The 19,055-nt window shown below is 38.5% G+C and overlaps 1 protein-coding gene across 1 annotated transcript in view; it reads right to left on the minus strand.

Annotated features, from left to right (window-relative positions):
• LOC104536050 (putative interleukin-17 receptor E-like) overlaps positions 1-19,055 on the minus strand; it is a 42,645-nt gene that overhangs the window by 15,438 nt on the left and 8,152 nt on the right. The window contains exons 2-5 of the mRNA XM_010178571.1: positions 8,825-8,852; positions 3,081-3,230; positions 2,204-2,313; positions 587-701 (exon numbers count right to left, since the gene is read on the minus strand). Coding sequence (XP_010176873.1) covers positions 587-701; positions 2,204-2,313; positions 3,081-3,230; positions 8,825-8,852 — 403 coding nt within the window. The remainder of the gene's footprint in view (positions 1-586; positions 702-2,203; positions 2,314-3,080; positions 3,231-8,824; positions 8,853-19,055) is intronic.

Here is a 19,055-nt window from a genome sequence, read left to right on the forward strand (position 1 = left end):
CTGGATCACAGTGGTGAATCTATTTTTATATGCATATGGTAGGCACTTTACCCCAAATACATGGAAAAACCTCACCTTATCTTATTCAATTACATGAAACCAGGCAATAGAGCAGCTAGTCAATGAAAGTAAAAAGACATTTCTTTACACTTTCTTATAAACCTTTCCTCAATCCCTGAAACCACCTGTGGTCTAACTGTGAAGAGAAGCAGAGGCTCCACCTTACACACAGAGAGCACACAGGACTAAACCCACGGGCAGAGAAAGAGCACATGTCAATCACAAGAAGGCCAATTAGGACAAATGCATAGTGTAATGCAGTTTTCCATGTACTTTTAGATAAAAACTCTGGTCCCTGATTTTTTATAGCAAGTCAGACATTTATATGCACAAAATGAATCATCAAAACGTAGAGTAAGACTGGTCCTGGCACACGTGATCTACCAGCAGTTAGATCTGTGTATTCCAGAATGTGATCGGGCTTTGCATTTGGGTTTGTTGTTGGGGTTTTTTTATTGGTTTTGTTGTTGTTCTTACTTTGAAAATATATTTCTTGAAAAACATCTGGTTTAAGATGTTTTCCTACCTTCAACATAGTATTCCTGACTCAGCTTGACTTCACAGTAATTTGGTACTGTTTTCATGGTCACATAGATGTGTTGTGCTACATTGACTTCAATGCAATTGAATTGTACCTGTACCTGTTTAAAACATTTATAAAATTAAGTTTGTGCATGACTTTCAGAATACATGAAAACCACCAGTTATCAGAGTTAAGCAAGCAATATTCTTTGTTTAGATTTGTTTATATTTACAAGGAGCATTAAGCAGTCTCAGACAGTGTAGCATTAAGAATGTAAAATAAGCAGATACTTCTTAATGAAAGGATTTCAGACAGTATCATTATTTCTAATCCAGGATGTTACTATCTTTTTCACTTTCAGAAATTCAAGTATCTAAAAGCTATCAAATACACCTAAAAGCATAGAAATACAGGTACCCACCGCTTATTTAACTTCAAAGGCAAAATGTCTTTCATACTACCGAAAGTCCCAGTTTGTTGGCATTTTACAAGCACAAACACTTGCAGAATATGAAAAAATGTTTGTTTAAACATTTAATGGAAACTTCAGCAAATTTATTCATTTCAGTAAGTGTGAGAGGGAGAAAGTACTTTATGAGACTGTCATGGTTTAGGGCTGGGGTTGAGGTCCAATTATAGCAGGTCATTCCCTCACTGATATCAGTAACTATTAAATTCCGTATACGTTTTCATGTTGGATATACTTCTGTATGGTACAAGGCATTTGGAGGGTAAAAGGCATCTTATGTCACCATTCTAGTTACTGAGCTGAAACTAAGAAAATGTCAATAAATACATTTGTTGAGTCTTCCCCATAAAACTTACCTTACTCTAAAAGCTACCACTTGTCCATTGCTAGCCTTGCATTGCCCACAGGGACGTTTGATTACCAAGTGAAACAGAGTGTAAATGGCAATTGCAGTTTGGGAGAAGAACTTTGTTTCACATGTGCAATCAATAAAACATTTACAAAGCACCATGAAGTAACACATTTTGTATGGTATTTTGTATAGTTATCCACCACAGATTGAAAGCAATAAATAATCTCTTTTAAACAGTTCGTCAAGAATGGTTCTTTTTTTTTTTTTCTCAGTTGAAAATTTCAATAACAAATACTTCTGGGTGTAGGTTAGAAAAAATCGTACTCTGCTGTTGCAGTTATTACCATGAGTTTAGGACAGATGTGCACAATTGCTTAGGCACTTGGTTGTCTTCTAGATGTGTAAATTCCATTGGCATGGTTGGACTTAAATAAACCATATATATGCACTTAAAATCCCTGTGGCATTCTGTTTTCTAGCAACTGTGGTTACAAAAGCTTCCCCACAATTTGATGGGCACAGAAAAAAAGCTAGAAAGATTGACATGGAAAGTAGGCTTTGCAGAGGCAGCTTCTCATCCAAAAAGGCAAGTGGAAGAAGTACGAAAATGGTGGAGAATTTAATTTACAGTTTATAAAAGGACATTTTGTTATGGAGCTTCATTTGACAATGCTGAAGCATACATTTCATTGCAGTTTTCAATAAATCAGTAAGAGAAGAAAACAAGGAAGATATGAAATACATTTTCCAAAGATTCATAAACATTTAAATGAAAAACAACCCAAAAAAAGGAGTCTACCTTTTTTCCAGTAAGCATCTTGCTTTTTTTCCTAGCAAATCTCACATTCGTGCACTGAGATTGCTGTGTGTCCAGTGAAAGAGAACATATTTCCAGCCCACGGATATTTTCTGAAATTAGTTAGGAATAGATTTCAAAAATATAATTCAAGTATCTTTAAGAAAAACAAAAAAATAAATTAAAATATACCATATTGTAAGTTTCCCTTCTAAGTGAAAGGTACATGTATTTTATCTTTGTTTTAAAAATTTTGGCATTATATATAATACACACATGGGGATACGGGCAAGGATTTAATACAGATTGCTATAAATTAAAGCTTTAATTATGCAAATTCTTATGGAAACTTTTAACATAAACTCTGAGTGGAGCACACCAGGAAAAATCTAAATGGTAACACAATAAGCACATGAATGGCAGAGTGTAAGTAAAAACAGACTATGCCCAAAAGTTTGAGTTCTTTCATTTTATTTTCATGCAGAATTGTAACTTCGGGCACATCAATTATTTCTCCTTTTGTTGGGGCAGTCGCTCATCTCTGAGATACCCAGGCAGACAGAATCAGTGTGTTTGTGTGCATGCACACATGTCAGAGCAAGTATGCTTGGGGCACTGGGAGGGGACAAGTTAAGTGTATTACATTGTAAGTAAAAATTCACTTGTCTGGAATTCATTATCTTAGCTCTCACTCCCTTGAGAAAGGCAAGGGCTTTATCCTGGTTTGTAGTAAAATGGTTTCACAAAAAAAAAATGTCTTTCTGATACAACTACATGAAAACAGCTTGGACACAAACATTGCAATATGGAAAAAAATGCGGTTGAACAGGTAAAAACAAAAAGTAAACAGAAATTATTCAGTAGCAAATCTGCTTCCTACCATCGAGACTCACAGTGCCTTTAATGTTTAAATGAAGGGAGCATGGGCTTCCTTGGACACACATCATCACTGTTGAGATCTTCATGCCTTTCAGTACCATAGAAGATAAAGATGCAGGAGCATCATGGCAGAAGCTGTTAAAAATGTCACCTACAAATGCAAAATACAAAGACAGAGAAATCTCATTGAGCAGAGGATATCTGGGGAAGAAAATGCATCAAAGATGAAGCTCCAGATCTACTGAAATAAGTAGAAAGTCACCATTGACTTCAGCAAAGCAAGGACTATACCTAAGACTTTCACATGGCCAGCATAGCTAGTTGGCTCACTAGCAATGCAGGAGGGTTGGAAAGATGCACATTACAGATGGGCTTTAATAATGAATTTCCTGGCTTAGGGAAGTGTTAACCCACAAGACAAAGGAATCACACTTTTAACAGTTAAGGCTAGCAGAGCACACCTACACTAATAGTGTTTTTAATAATCAGACCTGCTAGATCGTGGCTAGACTGATAGTTTATTTAAACTTCTTTTCAGACCATTAGCTGTATATTGTGAGCACTCTTATAGGTAGTATTTTAATTTTAGGATTGGCTGATGGTCTCAACTGCTGTTAAAAATCTCATTTTCACACAAGAGGGCACCATTGCATTCCTAGTCATGGAAAAATCCTTCACCCCTACAGGATTTTCTTTTTCCTTTTCCTTTAGACTAGAAAGGCAAAACCAGAATAAATATTATCCAGGCCTTCTTCAAGGTGTAAAGAGTAGGCATGGAACACAGCTACTATGTCTCATCTTATTTTCTTATGCAAATTTAGTCTTACCACACCCTTTGGACATCATTTTGCACAGCTGCTTTCTATAGGCTAATGCAAAAGAAAGAAACAGTCTTAAGGCCCTAAATCTCATCAGTTAGCTGTATTTAATCTCTTTCTACTTCTGAGACTGCCCTGCACGGAAATAAGTTATTTATTTATGAATTCATGTTGGTACAGTACCCTGCCTTGAATCTGTCAGGCTTTAAGGTGCCCTCACACTTGGTATCAGGAGAAATAAGTCTTGCATGATACAAATCACAAGTCAGAAAAGACAAATGCTTCACACCTGAATCTCCACACCATTATCCTGGTTTTGTGACATTAAGTATCTTTTGGAAGCAATAGGATATGCTGATATTAATTAAATGGAGAAGAATGAAGAAACAAGGGCATTTCACCTCAACTGATAGTAGAGTTAACTCTCAATTATCCAAGATAATATTAACAATGAGAGAAGACAATTTGTGCAAACCAAAGGAAAACCACAGATTGTTCCAAGTACACAAATCAGGCTTCAAGTACATTGACTTATGAAGAATTTGTAAAAATGTTTCCACAGAGGAGGGGCAGCCATGAGAAGTACAGTGCACAGCAGCCAGATGTGAACACTATATTCCATGTTCCAAGATTGGGTGGTGCAGTAATCCTGAAAGTATCTCTGGATGGAGAGTTATTGTACAACATCCAATCAATCCACTCACAGCTAATTGGGAGATTATTACATTGCAGCACTACCTGATAATTATTACTAATAATGTGATAAGTGATGATTAGTTTTAGCTCTGTCTCTTTGCTCAAAAAGATATTTTCTTGACTGAACCATATGACATGCAGTTGTGGATACCAAATGGTATCCAGGAGATACTGTTTCCCCTTAATTACTTGGTGTTTGGTGTAAATTTCTTGACCCAGGTCTAATCTTGTCTATTCCCATGTCTGTGTAGAAATGATTATATATATTATATACATTATCAATGTTGACTGTTCTTCACAAAGTATTCTATCTGGATGAATTTAACCATATTATTTGACCCTACTTATTTTTAGGAAAGATTGTTGCAACTCAATTGAATGAGGCATGGTATCAGATGTCACAGGCTTGGAACTATCTCAGGAGAATCCTAAGCCATACCTAGGTGCATCACTGTCATTAGGTCAGTATCAGACTAAGGCACAGACAGTTTTAGGGATTACCATCTGTCCATAAGAAGGGACATTGTCTACCTTAAACACAGTTTCTACCTTCAAGCTGCGAACAAATAAGTAATACACTAGATAAAATTAAATTACTCTTCCTTTTTGGATTTTTTCCATTAATTTTATAATACATTTTGAGAATTGCAAAAGATGCTGCAAAACCCATTAATAATAATTTAAATTGGCATCATGCATGAGGATATTAGTTTTGGATCACAATAAATATATGATACAAGGAAGAGCTGACAGAAAATAATTTTCATTCTATAAATCATCACAATATAAGACTCATTTCTGACTAATTCTCCAGTAAACTGTTACCTTATCATCTTTTAATCCCCCCTCTTAAGTTTCCTCTGGAACACACACTTTTCCTTTTCTCACAAGTAGTTTGATCTACACCCCAGAAGACACAAAGATACATCTTGCTACACAAACCATCTGCTGAGTAAATCTTGCCTAAATTTTAGGTTTATTAATTATAACTGTAATTACCCCTACATGAGAGAGGGATTGTTGCTGTAATAAAAGCTTCCTTGATTATGGACACATATAAGCTCAGCCATAAAGAAGCCAAGGCTTATTATTCAGCATGTAGACACTTTCCTTGTACTTTTGCCATCAGCCCAACCACAGCAGATTATTTTCTTATCTGATGATGCAGCAATCAATCTAGAACTGTCACAACAGCAAAACATACCTTATGTACACCTGGATAATAGAAGCCAGAGGTAAGCAATGAATACACAATAGAAATTATTAGATGGATAATATGAAGCCTCAGGCAAGAAGATGAAATTGGAGGACAATTAAAAAAAAAAAAGATGCAGAGAAAATCCATTAATAACAGGCCCAGACCAACACCCAATAGAAAATCTTAACTGGCTTTTTTTTGCCTGATATTTCTTCCCTACATGAATTGTAAGAATCTAAGTACTTAGGATACTGATAATGCTAAATCTGTGAGAATATCTAAACCACACTACAGTTGCTTCACTGGAGCATGCTTCCTTGAGTAGAAATTACAGTAACATTTCAAACATATTTGCATATGATTTACCACAGTATCTACTGCATCTGTGCATTAGGATGATTCAACAAACTTCATAAACAAACTAGATATGCTTTCCTAAGATAACCACTTCAGTTAATAAATACCAAATTTGCTACTTCTAAGTACTTGTACCAATTATGAAATTGATTAAATTTCAGGCTAGCAGCCTCTTTTTCACAACAGATTTCAATGCACAGTAAGTTAGAAGAGTTTCATAGCTGTATATTCAAAAAGTATTTCAAACTTTCAAGGATAATGGACAACACAGTGATATACTCTGCCAAATACATTTTCTGAGAATGTAAGGCTTTTTTAAAGTCATTGATATATTGATATACTCAACAACCTCATGCAACGCTACAGGCTTGGGGAGGTGTGGCTGGAAAGCTGCCTGGAGGAGAAGGGCCTGGGGGTTTTGATTGACAACCAGCTGAAAAGGAGCCAGCAGCGTGCACAGGGGGCCAAGAAGGCCGATGGCATCCTGGCCTGCATCAGCAATAGTGTGGCCAGCAGGAGCAGAGAAGTGATTGTGCCCCTGTACTCAGCACTGCTGAGGCCGCATCAGTTTTGGGCCCCTCACTACAAAAAGGACATTGAGATGCTGGAGGTGTCCAGAGAAGTGCAACAAAGTTGGTGAAGGGTTTAGAGCACAAATCTTATGAGAAGCAGCTGAGAGAGCTGGGGTTGTCTAGTCTGGAGAAAAGGAAGCTGAGGGGACACCTTATTGCTCTCTACAACTACTTGAAAAGAGGTTGTAGTAAGGGGTTGGTTGGTCTCTTCTCCCTCATAGCGAGTGATAGGACAAGGGGTAATGGTCTCAAGTTGCACCAGGGGAGATTTAGGTTGGATATTATGAAGAATTTCTTTACTGAAAGAGTTGTCAAGCACTGGAACAGGCTGCTCAGGGAGAAGAAGGAGTCACCAATCCTGGAAATGTTTAAAAGATGAGTAGATTTCATGCTTAGAGACATGTTGTAGCGGCAGACTTAGTAGAGCTGGATCAATGGTTGGACTCAATGATCTTAAAGGTCTTTTCCAACCGAAACCATTCTATGATTCTATATCAATGTGTGGATATATTACAGCGAATTTCAAATAGTAGTCTTCATGTACTAGAAATAGTCTAGAAGAGCAGGAGAGAGAAGGGCAAAGTCAAAGCTACATTGCCAAATACTACTGAGCTAAGAGCTGCAAATTCTAGGAAATAAAGTCAGCTTTTTGTTGCAGCTGAAAGGAATGACTACTGCAAAGATGCTCTATTATACAGTTAAGGTCTTTGAAGGTAATTTTACCTCAAATAAAAAATAATTTTAAAAATTGACTATAGAAAAGTAAGTATGGAAATCAGTATACACCCACTGTTGCACAAGTCAATTAGGCTGAAGACTAAAAACAATGTTTTTTCATCACCCCTATAAAGCTGAATCATCCTACATGTTACTTGCATTAAAGATAGCTGATAAGTCATTTTCAGGCAGCACTGAAAAATTACAACCAGCTCTGTTTCATGTACATCATCCTGAAAGACAAGGATATTTAGTTTACAAACTCTTCAGTGCTCAAAGTTTGTACCTAGCTAAGAGCTAAACATCTATAGTTTAAGCTTATGTGCATCATCTATGTACCTCTGGCAGTCAACAGGGAGGAAGAACCCCTCTTGCCTCCCTCCCTGCATATGAATCACCTTGTCCTAAGACGAGTGGAATGAATCACCGCCTCGTGATACCTGTAGTGAGTCTCCGCTAGCTAGATCTGCATTTGTGCAATACCCAGTACAGATTTTAACTCATAACCAACAGTATTGCAGGTACCCTTCCCTTTGAGACCAGGGTTGAAAGCTTTGGTTTCCCCAGCCTGTGTTGCCTGAGGGCATGAAGACATGCTTCAGCTAGGTGGAGCAAAGGTCAGTGCCCCTGTTTCTCTCCTCTTCTACAGCTACTTCCATCCAGTTTGGGTAACTAGCAGCTCAGCTGTCTAATCCTAAAAAGATTCATTTGCAGTCCTTGAGCCAGCCACCAATGGTTCACTCTGCTCGCCAGTGGGACTTCTAACTACATCCCTTCCACAGACGTGTTCTTTCTCTCCACCTCAACACTTGTCCCGTAAATGCCATGCTCATGCCCTATGCCATAGCATTAACATCTCACATGCTTGCAGCTCAGTGCTGCAGCTTTTCCCTGCCTGTGGACTCTGCCACATGGATCCAGGAAAGGCACCATGACGGCGAGCACAGCTCCAAGCTGGGCCTCCAACTAGGCCTGTCCTCTAAGAGGGGACCACCTGCAGAGCAGCTGCCTCCTACTTCCCTGACAAGTGTCTGTGTGCTCTGGAGGAGTGATTGATGGAGGCTTCAGAGTTCAGGTAGTTGAAGAGCCTGTATTATTACTGTGGGAAATAATAATAAGTAGAAGCAATAAAAACAGGCAAAATTACTAAGCAAATTCTCCCAATGACCATCTATGGTAAGGAAAATTATAAAGCAACAATCCGCAACCATTATTAGCCTATTATTTATCAGAGCCTACCAATTTTCAGTGTTTTGTACAACTGGTGGTAAATACCCTGTTGTGACAGTGACTTGATGTCATCAGGAAAGTGGATTTATTATCTGCGATAAATTAGCTTTATCTTCCAAAAACAAATGTAGTAAAAATGTGAATGATGGATACTCACTGGAAGGTTTGCTTTTACAATGAATTCCCTGCAAACAGAAACAAAAATATTATAAAAGATGAAGGAAACAATAAAATAAATATTACTTAATCATTGAACACAAATAGAAAAGCCTTAAACAAGTAAACATATTCACAATCCACCACAGAAATCACCTTCAAGATAAAAAAATATTTCCAAATACTGTGAAAATGCGTATCAGTGCATATGACAGCCTGATATGTATGGGGACACAAGATAAGCATTATCCTTATTTTCATATATTTCTACTGAGGTGTAATTGTTATAACAAGTATCCAGTATAAAACTTCCATCAAATACTCCCATCATTTTACAAGCTACTGCCACTCACACCAGCCAATAGCTTATTTATAGTTTGTTACAATGGATGGCTTCACACCAGGGCAGACAAACCAAGCGATTTTTTAATGGAAGATATCTAGAACACTTCTGAATATTATATGATTTTAGAAGATCCCACTAAGCCAATGGAAGGCAGTATTACAGTAGTTGCAAATGACATTTAGAAACAAGACTTGTCTTTCTCTTTGTGAGAACTATCTGCCTCAGAATCCTGAAAATGAAATTACTCAGGCACAGTACTTACCGTGTTGAAGTGGGAAAGTGTTTCTGTAAGAGGAGAAGTGAACCTGTCACTGAGATTTCAATAAGTTTCCAGCTATCTTTCAGACAGACTACATCCATTTTCCCAGTAAAATAAACACTTAACCACACACTAACATTCTGAAGAGTATGAAAATAACAAATCTTATTCTGAATACTATGCATGACATTCTAAAGAAAGCCTATTACTTAGCCAGGAAATACTGTTTTCTGCTGTTCTAGCATTCAAGTTTCTGACATAGCAATTACACCAGTATTTCTTTTATACAGCATATATGTTCCTCTCTGTTTTTCTTTAAAATCAGTGTCTCATTCACAGAGACATTTTTGTCACACCCACAAAAGGAGCAGGCACCACCTTGTCCCTTCTGGTCTCCAACAGACTGGCAGCTCTCAGTCCTTTTAAAACATTTTAAGATCTTGTCAATAAGCCAACAATCTGTTGGCAATTCTAAACTCTAATCAAGATTTAGAGCTAGCAGAAGTCCCTCAGTGGACACTGGAAAGTTTTCAAGTTGTAGATGAACACAAGCTGCAGCCTGGGTGAGCATTAGCAGACCATAAAATAACTATTGCTTGGTCTTCCATGAGGATTTTGTCCACAGGTAAATCCATCCTCCTCATAAACACAGCTGTAGAGCCAAATCATGCTATTGCTGCAGGTCAGAAATGACATCATGTCAGCTACCCCACAGCAGCTGCCTACAGTACCTGACACGTGTGTTTCTGTCTTTTGTCACTGTTTTTAAGTATTTAGCTAGATAAGCTTGTTATTAAAGAAGGCCTTGTCGTGGTTTAGGCCCAGTGCATAACTGAGCACCACGATTCCCCAAAAAAGGGCTAGTCAAAATAAGAACTGGGAGGGCTTCTCACCACTTAAACAGGTCACAGGCAAAAGACAGACTCATCATAAGGAATAAAAAAATAAATAAATAATTTTGTTACCAACATCAGAGTAAAACAATGGGATATACAACCAGATCTTAAAATCAAAACACCTTCCCCCCACTCCTCCCTTCTTCCCGGGCTCAGCTTTTGTTCCCGGTTCGTTCACCTTCCCCCTCCCCCTTTGCCTTGAGGTGCAGGGGGATGAGAATGGGGGTTTGCAGTTGGTCTTCCCACCACATCACGTGCTTCTCAAGAGCAGGGAAAAAAAAACAACTCAGCCCAATGTCTCTCTCTCTGCTTCCACGTGGCCCCCTTTCCACAGGGGAAAAAAGTCCTCAAAAGTCCAATATGGGTCTGCCCACAGCTGCAGTTTCCCTCACACACAAAACTGCTTCAGCCCAAGTCCACCAAACTCCAATCTAGGTCTGCCCATGGTCACAGTTCCCTCGCACACAACCAGTCGACCCGACTCTCGCCACGGGTTGCAAAGGGGAAACCTGAGTTCTGCGTCCTCCTCCTCTTTTCTTTCCTTCAAACTGACCTTGGTGTTCTTCAAAGTTGTTCTCCTTGGGCCCCACTCCTTTCTCTGCTGCAGGTCTCTTCTGATGGTTCTGGAGATCCCAGCTCTCTCTCTTTTTTGGGGGGAGGATGAAGCTGCAGTGGGGCTTAAGCTTAAGTTGTGGTCGGGGACAGCCAAGCCCAGCCAGGCAAGGCTGGGGCTGCGTCACTCGCACCCGGGGCCGCGCTGGTCAGGGCCAGTGCCAGAGAGAGAGAGAGGCATGCCCTGCACCCTCCTTAAATACATGAATTAGGAGGGGCACTGATTGGCTTGGCCCTGGTCAGAGGTGGGTCTGACAAAAGAAAACGGGGAGCTTTTCAGGTAGCTTCTTAAAGGGCCATCTCCACATCCCTTCCCCCGTTACCAAAGACACAACCAAAAACCCCGCACAGAAAACCCAATACAGTCTTTAGAAAAACAGTGACCAGTATCTAAACTGTATTAGTTCTCATTTCTTTGTCTTTTTGGCACCTTTTTTTCTAATAAGCACTTCTGGAGGTAAGTTGTCATCTTTTACAACTGTCACTGCGACTCATGCAAGTTCAGATGCAGAAAAGGTGGTATTTTAAACCACTTTGTAAAATAAGGCAGAGATGACCATAGACTTTCATAGATTGAAGATTATAAAATTTACTTGTGGCATTGTTAAAGATACTACCTTGGCTGCTTCACAATACTACATCAACACTCAAATAAGTAGGGCCTGTTGTGATAAGACAAGGGGTAATGGTTTTAAACTAAAAGAAAGTAGATTTAGATTGGACAGACAGGTCTGTAGATGGGAACACATTTTTTATGATAAGAGTGATGAAACACTGGAACAGGTTACCCAGAGAGGTGGTAAATGCCCCATCCATGGAAATATTCAAGGCCAGGTTAGACAGAGCTTTGAACCACCCAATCTGGTTGAAGATGTCCCTGTTCATTGCATGAGGGTTGGACGAGATGACCTTTAAAGGTGCCTTCCAACCCAAAACGTTTCATGATTCTATAAAGGAAATCAAACTTCTTTACATAACTGTTCTAAAACTGGAGTACATAAATTTCAATGGTTTCATAAATTCCTCAAATCCCCCTGAAGGATTGAAAACTGTAACTGATTCGAACTCACTTCTGCTGTAACATGTTCACAGAAATATTTGTCATTTATTATTTCTGCCTCCCCCAAAAAAGCTTCATTAGTAGTTAGCTGACTCTCCCAATACACACTCAATAGAAGGAAGACTACAGCTTTCCGAATAATTCAGTGCAACACTAAACCAATAAAAGTAGAACATGCCAGCTCACATAAAACTCCACTGGAATTTTAAAGCCCACTGTTTCAAAACCCTAATTTTGAATTATTTCTAATCAAACCCTGCAGGAGTATGAAGAAGGACAATTTCAATTCAGTCTCTTTGAGGTTCTCCATGGCCTGAGGGAGTGGAATAGATAAATATACAAAATGACTACAAAAAATTGAGTGGGCTAGTTAGGGAGATAGGTTTCTGGGTGAGAAAACCTAACTGTTGGATTAACTAATTGCTGAGCCACTGCTTATTGGAAAAAACTAATCTCTTATGAGGTTGATAATTTAATAAATTACTTCTGTATTTTTAACTTCCCATTTTTCAGCCAGACTATTGAAAATATTTTCATTAGGTGGCTTGAGAGAGTTCCCAATTGTCAGTCAAAATCTCTTAGAAAATCATCTTTAAACTAGCTTCTCTAACTGTTCTTTCTGGTTACAGATGGTGCAAAAATACATTAGAAAAAAATTAAGATACTATTGAAGTAAACAACAAACATCTCACAAAACTCAGAGGATTCAGCCTTGAACTTGAAGAAGGCCAGAAGTGCTTTGTAACCCTTGTTACAACATCTGAAAAAATGCAACTCATACATAAATAAATTTTCTTAAGTTACAAACATGAAAAAATGCCCATCCACTTCTGTGGGGCTGTGGGACAATGCAGAAATCCTCCTATACCTTATAGTCTATCCTAATTAAATCTTGTTTTTCACTATTGCTCAGATGAACCCTACCATCTGAGTACTTTCCAGTACCATCTTGCATTTATTTTCTCATCTTCTCCATGAGAAAAAAAAGAAGCATGTGGTACCCGTCAGTGATTTTTGTTCTGGTAGAAAGAGATGTTTTGTCGTTCAGGGGCACTTGGTTTCGTTCTGGATGAAGAGTTGTTGGGAAGGTTTACATAAATATTCAAACATTTGCACAAACACTTGCCAGTTACAGCGAACATTTCATCACAGCTTAATTCCCTTTTTTTCATAAGTGATTCTTTTTATTGTACAATACCAAGGGAGGACTGAGGGTAGTATTTTATTTTATTTTATAAGCATTTTGCAAAATAGTCAAAAGAGACCATTTGTTTCAAAGAAGAACTCAAATAAATTAATCAAGTTCCTCTCCCACTTGCTGTTATCTTTTGTTTTCAGGAATTTTCAGTGATGAATGCAATAAAAAAACATAACACACTAAAACCAGAATGGAAATTTTCTTCCCCTTTTACAAATGCTGAGGGTGCCTTTTACTGCAAAAATAAGATCCTGAACATGATAGTACATTTTACTCCTATACATAGAGCATCTTTGATTCATATCTGCTTTGGCAAAGAGCCTAAGCAAAATAGACTTACACAATGCACAAATAGTTAGGGATTTTCCTATTTCTCTAGGGTTTTCCCCACTTGTGGTATTTCACAACTGTAGCCAGAGGTTATCTGAACAGACACCACCAACATGAAGCATTCTGAATAGAAGGTGTGGTGCCAACTTTTTAGCTAACAGAGCAACTTCTCCTCAGTCTAAGCCAATTGTAATATCACATTGTTTTGCTTAACAACTGTAGAGAAGAAAGTGGTATCAGCAGAGGAAGGCTTGGATTTGGGGACACAGAGAGTATTGTCATGAATTAAAATAGCCAAGGAAAAGAAACGAAGATTAGGCCTGCTTCCCATTTCCTCTCATATCTCCAGGCACTGGATCAAATGCAGAAGTGTGGAAATTCTTCCCTGAAAGTTCTGTCATGAGGAAAGAATCTCAGGCAAATTTGGATTCCCAGTCTACCTGTTAGCTCTGTTGTACCTCGTTCATCGAAGAGTTGGTGGCAGCTCTTCCACAGTTACATAAGGAACAGTAATATGCCTGAAAATGCCTTAAAATGTGTTCTTTAATTGAGACCAGGTTGTTAGACACTTAACATTTGTTTATTAAGATACCTCCGTTAAAGTCAGTGAATGTACAGTTGTCAGTTTTTCCCCTTTTTGAGAGATCCTCAGTGGCAAAGTTACTACCTACATTTCTACTTTAAGTTCAGCTGTCAAAGAGGGCAGAGGTTGTTTCCCTCTATTCCAGTAATTTCTGTTCTTTGACCACCATTAAAAGCAAGCATTAGACTGTACATAGTCTTACAACACAGGAAAAGTGTTGTCTTAATACAGTGTGGTCTTGCAACAACCAATATGCAAATTGCAGCCAAAAGGCTGATAACTATGATTAATCTAGTCATGCTCTTTTTGATTTCCAGTTGAAAGGGGATGTGTTGCACAAATCCATCTTATTCTGTGCACAATTAGAAAGGATCTTCCAGATCACTGGGTCTAGTCCCCTGACAACCACAGGTGCCACATCACCGAATCCCTTTCAAAAACTTTTTCAAAAAATGGAATTTACTTTCCATTTCTCTACAGCCAAAAATACACTGTTTTTCAGCTTTTTTGTGAGACTATAAAAGCCAAGGTCTTTTATACCTGTCTAATAAAACAGGTTTTCCTTCATACCATCAACCTTCTCAGCAGCTATTTCTACTTTAATGCATCTTACCAAACAGGGTGACCAGAACCATGGTCGGTTCTGAAGACAGTTTCCCACTAGGGTTTATTTGGTTCTCTGTAATGTGGTAATATTCTTTGTCTCAATTGGAAGCATCACAACCATGTCAAATAAGTAGTTATCCTCTAATACAGAGAGGGAGCTACTTGCCCCTTTTTATATGGGCAATCTACCAGGAGCATTCTTTTGTCCATCTGCTCACCCCATACAGTTCATGGAGGGAAAACTCTACAGATGCTGGCCATAAAAGTCCTAACTGAGTTCTCAAGGCCTCTAGTTAAAAACCTGGCAGTGCTAATGTGATTTTAATCACCTCTATAAAGAAAAAGGTCTTTAAGCAGTGGACAAGCCACAGTCAAAGTGCTGTGGATCTATACAATTTAAGAAGTTTGGATGGAAACAGAGAGGATTCAGACCTGCATCATAAGCTCCTCAGACTATCAACAAATGACTGTAATTTCTTTTATAGAGACATTCATCCCCAGAAACTATCTGGGGAGAACTTTACAAATGGAAACAACTGAGTATACTTTAGCATTTTCCAGAGTTATTTTCATAGGTAAAGGAGATAATGGCTTTGCACTTTACATGTCATTAATGCTGGTGGGGATTGGAACCTCACAGGACTTTTGTCATTCTATTCTTATAAAGGTAACTCCTGTATTTATCTTACCAAATGTAAGGAAACAGAATTATTTACAGTAAGACAAAGCACAGAGATAATACGATAACATGATAAAATTATTCCTGATCCACCAAAAAAAAGTCTTAACAATATCAAGGTCAAGTATTTATTCAAAAAAGCATGTTATTAGAAATCAGTGAAGAGGAAAAATAATAGGCCTACAGAACACACTTGGCAACTGAATAAAATTGTGGTTATATATTTACTTAGAGCCAGAGGAATTATAATGATTAATACACATAATATGAAAATTTAGAACTATTAAAAATTTGTAGGTAGCACTGCTGAGACACTGAGTGTCCCCAAAAGACCTTTTCTCAAAAGGAGCATCTGTATTTGTTTTGACATCATTTGTAATTACTTTCATTGTCAAGGTAAAACTATCTTACTGATTATCCTTTTTAATTCTTGGCACACCTCAAGGTTGTTCTTCAACTTTTACTGACTATGTGGTAATCAGATACATGTGAATAGTGTGCAATGTGATCAGCTAAGTAATCATAGAAGGAAGTATTTGTACTGTTATCCATTCAGAAAAGAAATAGCCACATGAACTTCTGGTAAAGCATTATTTTGGATTACTTTAAACTACTGCCCCTACAAGATCGCCTGGATGTTGCTGGATTTTTCTACAGAATGCTAAAAACTAAGCATCTGAGTCATGCCTATGCATTATCCAGCTCCAAGCCTCTCTGTGTGCATTCCCAGCTGAACAAAAGCGATCACATCACATTAGTGCAGAGCTGAACCCAAGAAGATGAGTCCTACTGCAAAGTGGGATACCAAGCTCAGGCTCAGTACAATGCTAATGAGGCCATGCACTTCCTGGATGAGAGCCACTAACGACTGCCTGTGTTAAGCCATGCTGATGTGCTCTGAACTAAACAGTGACCTTACAATGAACAAACAGAGAAGAGATTATTTGGTTTACTGAAGATTACTGGACAATCTTCAGTAAGGCTTCACAGTGGTCTAAAGTGGCCTTTTACCAGTCTTGATTTCCAGCACCATTTGCCATTTCACATTTATGTGCAAATGTATGGACCCCGTCCTCCACAAGCTGCTGTTTGTTGCAAGACCAACACTTCCATTGCAGCCCAGCAGTACTTCAGTAATGCAGGAGCACACAACTAACACAAGACCCTCAGGCCCCTTAAATTTTTGTCCTTCTCATTACCTGCTACTATTCAGGTATAATAGAGGTTTATGTCTTCAAGTCAGTATGTACTTCCTCCTGCACTGTATTGATGCAGAGGAATCCTGTTCCCATACGTTAACTGTTCTGTCCTTTATTTTAGCTGGACTTCATGTGGCATGTAACATCATTGAACCATTACTGTGGCTTTATGGCTGTATCCTTGCTTTTACAGAGCAGAACAAGTGAAGAGTTGGCAGCACAGTAATAATACTTCCGGGAAATCTTTGCTGTGATATGCATTTATCCTATAAGTGAATGTCCAGTCAAAACAATATTGCTTTGAAGTCTTCTCACTGGGAATAATACTTCCCCTTTGTATTTTTTTTAAGGGAATTGTATGTAAAAATAATGCTGTGATTAAAAAAGAGCTTGCACAGAAACCACCAGTTTTTAAATTTATTGGACCAAAGGGAGCTATGACAGTCTGAAATAAAAGCTGCCTGTTCTATTGTATGCTTCAGCTCCAGGACAAGAAGCAGAATTTGCTTGACACAACAGTATGCTCTAGCTTTTTTTCTTTTTTTTAGAAATAAAAAAACCAAAATTGTCAATCATTTGGATGTCAAGTTTCCTGAAACATCAATACAAGTTGTTAACAAAACAGAATTGCATACAATAGACAAAGTAAAATTAAAATGCACTTTGAATACCATATCCTTAGCTGGTATAAATCAGCACCATCCCAGCACCAGTGTCAAAAATTTCAGACCACTCAGCTACTTGAAAGGACAACTAATCTACCAAATCAGCACTTCTACTCTAACAAAGAGACAGAGATGTCTCTCTAACACAGCATTAATGCTTAATTCAATGACTGACTGAAGATCTCATATGGAGGATGATCAAATGGAATCAAAGAAATTTAGGATGGGAGGGGTCTCTGTAGGTCACCAAGTCCAGCCTCCTGCTAGAAGCAGTACCATCACCAACACCAGATCAATTAAGTCATTACGTTGGCCATTTCTTGGCAGACTGGAGGACATAGATTCCATAAGCTCTCCAGACAACCAAGGATATCCTGTGCTTTGAGGTTAGGATGGTCTAATGTTCTCTGTATCTCTGTACACAGAAAAGGCTACAAGAAAACTTAAGTCAAGATCCCTTAGCAGCACAGACAGCACCGAGACTTGCAGCCTCAGAGGTGACTGGAACCAGTGGGCAGTGAGATAGACACAGAAAAAGAAAAAGAGAAAAAAAAAAAGGCAAGAATTGAAGTAAAGCTTATGCAAAAAGACCCTCCAGGACAGAATTATTCCTCCTGCTGCTGCTGGAGGCAGTAGTAATTTCTTTTGAAAATTCTTATTTTTCTTTTGGCCTGAAGATCTTTTTCTATTCCAGTTACTGTCTTCTCACACATCCTAACACTATTGCTCAGCAAAAAAAGGAATACATTGCAGGCCTGGCTTTCCAGCACTCTGGCATACACAGCAAAGCCCTCATCATTTTTCTGTAAGCAACCACTCATTTTGCTTATGTTTAGAGTAAGTCCCAGGAGCAGAACAGTGCTTCGCTGTATGATGTGGCTTTTATAAATGATAAATGCCAACCTGCTCACATTCACAAATTGTGGAGGACTACAGTCTTTCCACTAATTTGAATGAATTTGAATCAGATCCAAGTGGTGAAAAACTTTTTGCCTATACAAACTTCAGCTTTCCCCATAAGACAAGTGTCACATCATTTCCAAGTAAGGCAATTTCTCTGTGCAGATTTTGCATTACCACTGGTAGTGAAATGAAGCCAAAGTTTGGCTTCATTAATTTTGGCTTCAGTAATTTACAAAATAAGATTAAGTCAGTCAAATCTAAAAGAGGATTTAGGTACCTAAAACATGATTTAAGGAAACCGTGATAATCTCAGCCAAACACCATGGTCCATAATACCCTACTAATTGTCACCTAACACTGGAGGCACCTAAGCTTATTAGGCACCACCCTTCTGGTCTGAAAGCTCCCTGGATGCATGTAGTTTGGTGTTAGAACGAAGCTGAAATGACATCTGGCTCCTGCTAAAGCTTTCTGGGATAGCACACACTCACCTGTGAGACACTCATGTCCCCCAGCATAGCAGGTGGCTGGAGGATATTTAATAGTAACAGACATCACACTAACAACCTTAATCTGAAGCTGTTCTAACCCAAAGTTGTCTGCTTGCCATGCTGTCCAGTAAGTCAGAGGGCTTCCCAGGCCTTCTGTCAAAGCATTGATACCGTACAGAGAGGAACTGAAAGAATGATGGTCTGAAGGAAGGACAGGTAAGATGTAGCATAATTTTTAAAGTTGAGTGTTTTCAATATTCAAATGGGACATCTGTTTCCTACTTCAGTGGCAATCTATATTTTATTTTAAGAAGTCATAAAAAAAACCAAAAACCTAAAACTTTGGAAAATTGTGTCTCAGCTACACTGAAGAGAGAACATCAAAATCATAACTCAGGTGCCTAG

This window comes from Mesitornis unicolor, unplaced genomic scaffold, assembly GCF_000695765.1.
Source record: "Mesitornis unicolor isolate BGI_N332 unplaced genomic scaffold, ASM69576v1 scaffold8502, whole genome shotgun sequence".
NCBI lineage: Eukaryota > Metazoa > Chordata > Aves > Mesitornithiformes > Mesitornithidae > Mesitornis > Mesitornis unicolor.